Raw genomic sequence first — 10426 nt, forward strand, 5'->3', positions numbered from 1 at the left:
CAAAGTCTGGGTGTGCCCCACCCCCCCCCCCCCACATGCACCCTCTCCCCATCGACCCCCTCTGGCTACTGGAATACAAATTGTGGCATGATTCAGAGCATGGATTATGAGTTCAAGTCTATCAGATTACATTCAGTCTGGATTTAGTTGGAAAAGTCTCCAGAAAAATGTCTTCTCTCCAAACATCTCCCATTTTCTTCCTTCCTCGTCATTTTTCTCTCAAGAAAAAAAAAACAATTGTTTTTACCCTCATTTCCAACAAGAAAAAAGTCTCAGAATTTATGACCAAAATACTTGCTAGGACAGCAGTACACAGAGTAGAGTCTGGACAGATACTACGTCTCTAACTAACCCGATCCACAATCTGTGTATTTTTGGTAGATGGCAGAAAGTTCAGGTACTTCAGAGTATCCACGATAACACCCACGGTTTGACGGTTCGACCTGACAGACCCCCAGATATAGGACCATCTGCTGCGGCCCAGACAACCGGAAACACCGCTGTACGGCAACGACAGTGTTCCACAATTTGGATCAGAAATTAAAAAAAAAAAAAAATCAAATATGAAATTAAAACAATTATGTTGCAGTGGTAGGACCCGTGTCTGTCATAGAAAAGGTTCAGGGTTTGATTCCACCTTGGTACAATACCGGACGGAAGTTCGAATCAGCGATTCTTAAAATTAAAATAATAATAAATTATGGTGTAAGAGAAAAATATAATCAGGACATATTTATGGGGGGGTCACATGGCGGGAACCGCGGCCCCAGATTGGGTCAGCGGATACACCATCATGGTCCATTTAGGCCAATTCTTCAAGTTACGTCGTGCGTGTTATGTGCTTAACGTGCGCGCAAAATACCTATGACCTGAAGTGATGGGTGACTCGTGCGTAAAAGTGGCGCAAACACAGGCACTGGTACTGATCCGGCTACAAAGACGGTTCCTGTGGCAGGCATTCGTATTGATAGTCGTTTAATTTTGGATTTAATCAAATTTCGAACTCGCAACCATCGCATAGATTTAAACTGATCCAGGCCTAAAAACGGAGTCACACCGTCAACCCGTCACACAGTTAATGCTGCTGCTGCTGCTGCTGTGTCGTCGTGTCGTGTTTGTTGTTTGTCCGTGTCTGTGTCACATGTCTGCAGCGGTGTCTCCCAGTGTCTGCTTTTTTCCACTGAGACCTGGTCTGTTTTGGAAACAGTGAAACAGGATCCGGTATAAATCAGTGTTAATGGTCGACACCGTGTTGTGAGAGCGGAGTGTTTTTCTCCTCCTCCCCGGTAGTCTGTCAGGAGCCGGAGCTCCGGCCCTGCCCTGCAGTAACATGTCCTGATCTGGGAACTCGAGTCGTGTTTGGGATAAATATGGAGGAAAGGAAGTCAGGCGGGAAAAGTCAGGGTCAGTTTGGAAAAACGAACTTTTTTTTTCGTAAACAATGTCTGACATTTCTGGGGGAAAAAGAGCAGAGATAATTTAGGTCTGACTCTGAATGTTAAAAGTACAACTGGAGAATAGAAAAGAATAAATGAATAAAGAAATAATGATGTTCAGGATTGAACCGAAAATCACCGAACGTTTAGTAGATGTCTTTAAACGCTGTTCTTGTTTTCACACGATTTCAGAAAATGTTTAAAGAATCAGAATGAATAGAACGAATGCTTCCAGAACCAGTCAAATTCTTCAGTAAATTAATACAAAGCGAAATTCCTCAAAACATTAGCAATTAGCCAAACTGCTACGACCCAAAAACGTGTAAAATGAGTTGTTTTTAGTAAAAGTATTTCAGTCGTGTTCAACCTGGTCTGACTCTGACTGTAAAGAACTAAAGGTTACATTTAAAATACATGTATAATTATTAGAATTATTACATTAACTATTTTTTTTCTATTTTAAGAATACGTCACATTTGCGGACAAAATAACCAAGCACTGCTAACCATGCTAACCATGCTAACCCTGAGGAGTGTGGATGTTTTTACCTGACACACACACACAGACTGTCGGTGATTTTTCTCCTCCACTGGCAGCAGCGGCCTGTGTTCCTTTTTTTTGTTAACGTTTCCATCTCTGCAGCCTCCTCTCTGACTCCGTCTCTCCCCCTCTTCTCTCCCTCCTCTCCCCACCAGTTAGTGACAGTGCAGCCTTTTCCAGCGCCAAACTAGAAGAATGGAGCGCGTTAAACAGGACTAATTTCCCAGCAGCCATCTCTCCGCTAGTCAGTGACGTGGATAAACCGCATTTAGAACCTGAAGCAAAATACACACAGGTAAAAACAAAAATAATAATAAAAAAAAATGAGAAAAAAAAAATGCAATAATTAGCAGCTCATTTTATAACCTTAAATTGTACCGTAATTCACCCAGAGCTTTCTTGAATAATTTGAAATAATAATATAAATAACGGTAATAACAACAATAATGATGACGATAATAATAATAATGATGATAATATTAACAATAATACCAGGCCATAATACATGGACTGTGCCGCTGCAGTGACGCGCTCCTCCTGTTTTTTATAGTGTGTTTTAATGGTGTGTGTAAATGTTTCCTACTTTTTCACAGTAAAAGTTTGTGATTTTTTTTTATAAGTTAGTTCTTTAGAAATAATCACTTTTAAGAGATTGAATCTGACTGGTTTCAGTAAAGTGTGTAGTTTTTTTAACTCAAGTTAAATCAAAGAGTTCAATGAATTATTTATTATTTTATTATTTATTATTTGACATGGACATATTTAGGACAAATAACGGACGTTTCCAAATAATCTCATTATTTATATTATTCATATACATTTTTCAGAACTGGCTAAATTTATTTTACACGACCTGCTGTTTATTGAACTACTTTTATCACAGTTAAAGACACTGATGTTGGACACCAGGAACAAACAAGGGACAAAAATGACTTTAATTTATCAATAATAAAACCGTATGAATACGCTGATAAATAATTAAAGATTTCTGCCCAATTAATGTTGATAAAAGTCAGAAGACGCTGATAAACATTTGAAGAAAAGAAATGTAAATCAACGACGAATTAATTTTTATTTACAGTATACGATTATGTTAAAGTAAAAACCAAACGTGACGTTGGACGTAAAGAATAACAGCAGGAAACATCATTTAATTAAAAATATTAAATGAAACGAGATGATTTTGTTTTTAAATTTCGAGTTAGGAGAAATATTTTCTTTGTTTTTAAAACTTTAAGTCTCATCACATTTTCTATCACAACGAAGTTTTCGTTCCATATTCTTAGCGAAAACGATTTATTTTTTAAAACGTAAAGAACACAAAGATTACAGTAAAAAAGAGAGACGTGAAACAAACAGTTTTTTGTTTAGTAAAATGATTTAGCGCTATTTTAGGCTGAAGGAATTGAACATTCTTACGTTTTCCCTGAGGATGACATGAATGTCAGTTGACTGCAGGGCCACACACACACATATACACACACACACACACACTTTAATTAAAACCGAGTCCAAATCAGACAGGAAATCTATGTTAAATATAGATTAGAGTCAGTGGCGGCAGTAATTACAACAGTGTAATCTTCACAGTAATTATTATTATTATTATAACAATTATCATTTTAATCACTATAAAAGTTCAGGCCAAAACCTGTCAGAGCTGAGGTTATTGCTATCATATAAAAAAATTAAGTGTTTTCTTTTTAAATATTTTATCATTGGAATGCCCTAAAATAAAATACAGAATTTATAAATATCTAGTTATGAATGTAAAATGATAAAAAGTGACTTTATATATATTTTTATATTTATGTTTTATATAAGACTTGTGTCAAGAGTTAAGAGTTGTGTCAGTTTCAGTGTTAAATATTGATTAATGTCCATCATTTTTCAGTTTTTAACTTTAATTTACTGGCTGTCAGACCGATTTCACACATGTATTTTTAAAATATTACAAGATAATTTATGTTAAAAAATAAAAACAATAATTAATCTGTAACCTGTTCATCTTTGAATAAATACATTAAATAAATAATACTAGGGTGTCCAGAAAATACACACAAATTCTCTAAATTCTGTAGAATAAAAAAAAATTTAATGAAAAAAAATAAGAATCAACCAGCGTTTTTTAAACATTGGTTTATCTTTTATCTTTAAGAATTTTTTCTGCACATTTGTTTGGTCTAAAAGATGAAAAAGTAATGGACTGATCCACAGAAAAACTTAAATTAAATCAGTAAACAGAGTGGAGAAAAATACATTCTATTCCACAATCTGCTGTAATCTGATTTGTGTCCAAACACGAATTTAATTTGGGTTAAAAAAAATCCAGAAGAATTGACTAAAATGAGGGATTTTAGTAAATGTGAATTTCCCCTCTCCATCCTGTCCCTGTCTGTTCTGTCTCCAGAAGCATCTGGATGGACAGAGACAAAGTTAGGACAGTAAGATAAATCACTGTGACTGTATAGTGGTGAACGACCACAGCCGTTTACAACAACAGACCTCAGCTAACACAACACCCGGCGACCCCGGAGCCCTCTTTCTGTGTACTGTCTCTAGATCCTGACCCAGTGTTTGGGGAGCCCGGAGTCTAGATGGCAGCACGGGAGCAGCCGTGTAAACAGGCTGTAAACCCTGTGTGATGACTGTTTGTCAGACAGGTGCTGATTTCTGCTCTGCTCCGTGTTGTACTCCGAGGTGTTCCCTGTTACTGTGTGTGTATACGGAGTGTAGGCCCCGGCTGTGTAGTCACTGCGTACATGTTTATGTTTGTATGCAGCCCAGTGTGTGTGTGTGTCTGTGTGTGTGTGTGTGTGTGTGTGTTGGTCAGGCCAATGTGGTGGTTTTTAGACGATGTACAACATTAATTTGAAACAGCTCCGCGGCAGCTGAAGAATAATAATCCGTTGTACAGTGACGGAGCTGGGTGAGGACACACACCCAAACACACACAACCAGACACCCGGACACACCCAAACACACACAACCAGACACACGGAGTCAGCCAACCACTGACCCACGCACACACACACACACACACACACACACACGAGCATTCTTAAAGCTGCGTAAAGACCAGCGGTGACAGAAGGGTCATTTCTCATATCTGCATTCAAGGGAAAATGGACCGTGTCCCCTGTCAGTCAAGTCGGCGCAGCCAAAAAAGAATCCCAAATGTAGAAATAATTGTCAGTAGTCGGACCACCCAGGACTGGGAGATCCGGCCTCCCTGGTCAGACGCTGTTTTTTCGGTGAATTCCTGGAGTTAAGTCCTGTCGCTGTGCCAGAGGCCGAGGCCGACTCCTGCTTCAAACTCCATTTCTCTATCGTATTTCTCCTCTTCCTGCCCTTTCACTCTCAATCTTTCATGACATCTGTTTTGTGGCGCCCCCCTTCCTCCCAAAGACTGAACCCCCCCGTCTCCCATCGTCTGGCGCGGTATATCACTGCCGCCGCCTCTGCTGCTGCTGCTGCTGCAGAGGACGGCCGTGGAACAGCCACTTTTTTTTTTTTTTTTTTTAGAAAGGCAGAAAACAAGGCCCACATCCACTCCAGACGGCCAATCAGGCGTAGAACGTGTGCCCTAATGTGTTCCAGGGGGCAGGAGAGAGCACATAAGTGATCGTCCGTACTCGGGGGGGAGGAAACTCGACGGAGGGGTTTCCTGTGGTGGCTGTGAAGTGAGGGGAGTCGGTGCTCTTTAGAACGCCGTCCTCACTTCTCCACAGAGAGACTGTTGTCTCCGTGTCCACCTGAGTCCCACCGCCTCAGTAACAGCTGACTGTGCCGTGGCCCCGGGAGAACAATGCTGCTCAACGTATATTTTAAAATATTGTTTTGGGGTTTGATAGAGAAAAGGACGTCAGTTTAAACAGTGTTAATTTGCTGAGTCATACTTTTCTGTCAAGGACTCAGTCAACAACCAAACAGGAGGTAAATGTGGGACTTAATAATGTTGAGATACATTGATCTATGAACAAGACAAAAATAGAATCTGGCAGCGACTACATTTCCTGATATTTAACCATATATATGTACTGTATATATAAGAATATATACTTACATATATACAGGAAATTTAGTCCCTATATATATGTTGACACACATATATCTATGTATATATAAACACATATATACACACAAATATGTGTGTATATGTAATATATGTATGCACATATATATGTATGTACATAAGCAAAATAAGCTATATAAGGCCAATTAAGATTTTATTGAAAAGAAGTTCATTCAATTTTATGAACATAAATATAATATATTACAGATTGTATTTGAGTCGACTGAAACTAATTAAAATTTAGTCAACTAAAATAATTTTAATATTTTGTTGACTATAGCAATCGTCATAGGAAGCTCAAATGATTCTGCCTCGGATAATTAATAATAAAAGTTAGTAAACACAAAAATTCCATGATCAAATTTGTAACTGACTGTAGTTGTTTTAAGTTCATCAAACATGTGGGACCAGTATTTGGACCAGTATTTGGACCAGTATTTGGACCAGTACTTGGACCAGTATTTGGACCAGTATTTGGACCAGTATTTGGACCAGTATTTGGACCAGTATTTGGACCAGTATTTGGACCAGTATTTGGACCAGTATTTGGACCAGTATTTGGACCAGTATTTGGACCAGTATTTGGACCAGTATTTGGACCAGTATTTGGACCAGTATTTGGACCAGTATTTGGACCAGTATTTGGACCAGTATTTGGACCAGTATTCCAAAGTCTCCGAGCCCTTTCTTCTTTGGTGAATCTCTGAACTTCTTGATGGTCTTCTGTCGTGGACCCTGGTCTTCAGTTCACTCCACAGATGTTGGTTGGACTTTAGGTTTTTCTTCCGTTTGCTCCAGGTTTTCTTCTCATAAGTTCTACCTTCTTCACTGTTTCTTCCACTCTTCTGAGAACTGTTCTGGTTACACCAAAGAATTTCCACACTCCCATCTGTGTGTTCTGCTGTATCACACATCCACACCTCAGGTTTAGGTCCGTCTCTTTTAACCCTGATCTGGTCCTGTTGTTGGACGACAGGTCTGAAACCTCTGTCTGTTCTAACTTGATTCTAGTGGCTGTCACGAGTTATTGACCAGTCACCTGGCAGTTCTTCCACACATCTCCTACCAGTTGTCTTTCCAGGACCATTTTCTACCCAGCCTCAGATCTCTCTGTGAGCAACGATCACCTTGTTGGTTCAGAGTAAACTACATTACTTTACTTACTACTTTACTTATGCGTTTTAAATATGTTTCTGTCCCAGGTTAAAGGGTCAGACCATAAACCAATGTATCACAAACATAAATGTTTTAATACAGTTGTTAGTTAGTTAGTTGTTAGTTACAGTTAGTGTCGAGGTGAAGAACGTTGTTGTTTTTTTTACACACCACCGGTGTCCACAGATATTTTTGGGTTTGTTGAAAAAAAAAAAGTTGTTTTGTGAAGCTAATATTTAAAGAGAAAGGCGTTAACATCTGGAGCTTCTGTATCAAGAAAATATTATTCTGCAGAGAAACGTTTTTAAAAACATTTAATCAAATATCTGTGGTCCAGGGGTCTAGCTCGGTGATGTGCTGAGGACAACACACACACACACGTAAAGTAACCCCCCGCCCCCACCCCCCGGCACAGCACCGTGCTGCCCACTGCTCCTGTTCCTCAGATGGCTTTGATGCAGAAGATAAAACGTAACTTCTGCTCTAAGTTGTCATCTTGACATCTGTATTATACACACACACACTCTCACACACTCATCTCCTTTGTCTCTGTTCCAGATGCTGAATGGCTTGCCCACAGTGAACAGCTATGCCACAGCACCCAGCATCACTCCCTACCACCATCCCACCCAAGTGTCACCCTACATGGGGTACAGCGCCACCACGTCGGCCTATGTGACCGGAGCCACATGGCAGCCGGCCAGTGGCAGTGCTCCATCTCCCCGCAGCTGTGACATCGCCGCCCCTCTGGCCTTCAAGAGCATGACGGCCGGCTGCGACTCCATCCACCAGGTCACCGCCTCGGTGCGGTGAGGTCAGCCCCGAGGACTGATGGGACGGAGAGATCAAGACGGCCACCCTGTGGCGGCCCTCGATCCGGTCCCACTGCCTCCTTCCTCTGCCAAGGACTTGACCCCGGGACCCATATTTGTGGCGTCCCTCCAACACAGACAGACCAGAGACAGGACTGGAAATAAACAGCGAGACCATTTTGACCACAAACACGTCTGAAAGAAGTTGCAGGACAGGTGTAACCGAGGGACTGGGACTGGGACTGGGACTCCATCCATTCATCTATCAACACGACTCCTCTCCAGATTCTTCACTGAGCTCTTCTGCTGCAATCGTCTTTGGGCAAAAACAGGGGGGTGACGTAGAATTCCAAAAATATGCAATCAAAGAAGAGGGGAAAAAAAACTCTGCATTTGTGTTTTCAGGGTGCTTATTCATAGCTTTTCTTGTGTTTGTTTTGCTCTTGTTGTTGTTGTTGTTTATGTTTTGATATAAGTCACATTGTGTCCTATGGTGCATTGTTTTCCCACTTCTCTAAAAAGAAACAAACAAACAAAAAAAAAAGAAGAAGAAATGTAGCCGATGTGCAGGAGCTCCACGCTGGGAGAAGTTTATTTATTAGATTAAGGTACGTTAAATGAAGTGCAATTTGCCTCACAGACGGATCAGAACCTCCGGGAGCGTAAAGAATAGAATTGGCTTTGTTCTGATGTCGGAGTCTTCGAGCATTAACAATTGACAAATGTTGCACAATGAAATTGAATGTATCTTATTAAACTGTTTGGCTGTTACTGCTCTGCTGACGTTTGCCAGTTGTTTTGGGGGAAAACGGGGGGGGGGGCAGAGGGGGGTCCTGGAATATTCAGTTGGTCTGGGAGCAGATGAGGATCATGTGACTACAGTCAGGCTCTGTGGGTCGAAACTCTGTTCTACAGGAGAAGGGGAAAAAATCTCTGGACTTTCTATTACAGTGTTTCACGGCTCACTAAGAGCCTTCCTTAGTGTGGAGTCAATGAGTGTGTGTGTACCAGTGTGTGTGTGTGTGTATGTGTGACCACATCGTACAAATCTTTTAAAATCCTCCTAACCCACTCAAAGAACCAGAATCAGGTGTTCGAGCCTCACGCAGCAACTTTTTTCTTTTTTTTGGGGCTCATAAAAAATAATTACAGCGCCGTGTTCCCAGAGTGTGAAGAGAGACCGTACTTCAGAGCAGTGACATCATGTTCAGTCACTTGATTGACGCGCTCACTGAAAGCAACCGGCTAAAGTGAACTGGTGTGTTTTTGGTGCAGTAAAGGCCGAGCTCCAGGGGTCAAAGGTGACTGGCTTAATTCAACGGGGGAGGGCGGGGGGAGGCAATATATACAGTAAAGGTAAATTATACCAGGGCGGCACTTAGGGACCGTAATAAAGTTTCCAAAAAAACCCTAATGTACTTGACACCAATTATTATGTGAAGAGAAATAGTTTCAGTCGGTTGTTTTTGTTTCTAAATTCTGATTTACTGAAGATACAATAAAATAAAATAAAATAAAATAGCTAAAGAAAGAAATACTATTACTATTACTACTTACTATTACTATTTTTATTTACTACTATTTAATAAATAAATAAAAAAGTAACAAGAACCCAGAACAGTTCAGTGATGCATGTCTGTTTGATGAGGTTAATTTCACCATTATATTTTATACTCTATATCTACAACATGACTTTGACTTTGGTTTTAATTTGTCTCGGCTGTTTACCTCGTTCACATATTTATGAAAGAAAAGTGAAGGGTATAAAATAAAAATAAAAAAATGTAGTTTAATTTTTAACACTTAAAAATATCTACATTACAACTGTTATGTTCTACAGGATTATTGAAATATGAAATACATTTGTTAAATGTTCCCGGTAATTTCTGAATTTTTAACATTTAGGGAATTTAAACATTGACTCGAATATTTTGTAATATATTTTAAATATTTACTGTAACTGGTTTTCAAATGGGATGTGACCTAGATGTGGGTGGGCTGCATGTATTTGGTAAGACACGGATTGGACGACATCGGTACTGCAGTACGTTGCTGGTGTACTGTGAAGCGTGGTAAATGTACTACTTCACTGCGTACTTAGTCAAACAATATTTTGCGTCATTGCAAAATATTTATTTTAAACATTTCCAGTCAAAGAGTTTATATTTTGCGTACTGTCCAAGTACTAGTACATCCAATATTTTCAGATTTAAATGTAATAATTTTCAATCGTTTTTCGGACCGTGTACTAGTACATCCAATATTTTCAGATTTTAAACGTAATAATTTCACTGAGGATCACAGCGCTGCTCCTTTTGTTTCGTGGTTTTAAATGCTTTCAGAAAGAGTTGTGTTTGTGTCATATGTGGCCGTTTACAATCATTTGAAACCTATAAATGTGACAAGTA

At 39.7% G+C, this 10426-nt stretch overlaps 1 protein-coding gene across 3 annotated transcripts in view; it reads left to right on the forward strand.

Moving 5' to 3' along the window:
• The window catches only part of pax9 (paired box 9), an 11125-nt gene extending 2336 nt beyond the window's left edge, over nt 1–8789 (forward strand). For 2 of the 3 annotated variants that reach the window (XM_025062393.1, XM_017037552.2), the window contains one exon: nt 7765–8789. In XM_025062393.1, coding sequence (XP_024918161.1) covers nt 7765–7940 — 176 coding nt within the window. In that variant the 3' untranslated portion in view covers nt 7941–8789. Of the gene's footprint in view, nt 1–2131; nt 2272–7764 lie in introns of all 3 variants that reach the window. The other variant, XM_017037508.2, reaches the window with a different exon arrangement.
• Nucleotides 8790–10426: the final 1637 nt, after the last annotated feature.

This window comes from Cynoglossus semilaevis, chromosome 1 (assembly GCF_000523025.1).
Source record: "Cynoglossus semilaevis isolate Cse_v1.0 chromosome 1, Cse_v1.0, whole genome shotgun sequence".
Classification (NCBI taxonomy): Eukaryota; Metazoa; Chordata; class Actinopteri; order Pleuronectiformes; family Cynoglossidae; genus Cynoglossus; species Cynoglossus semilaevis.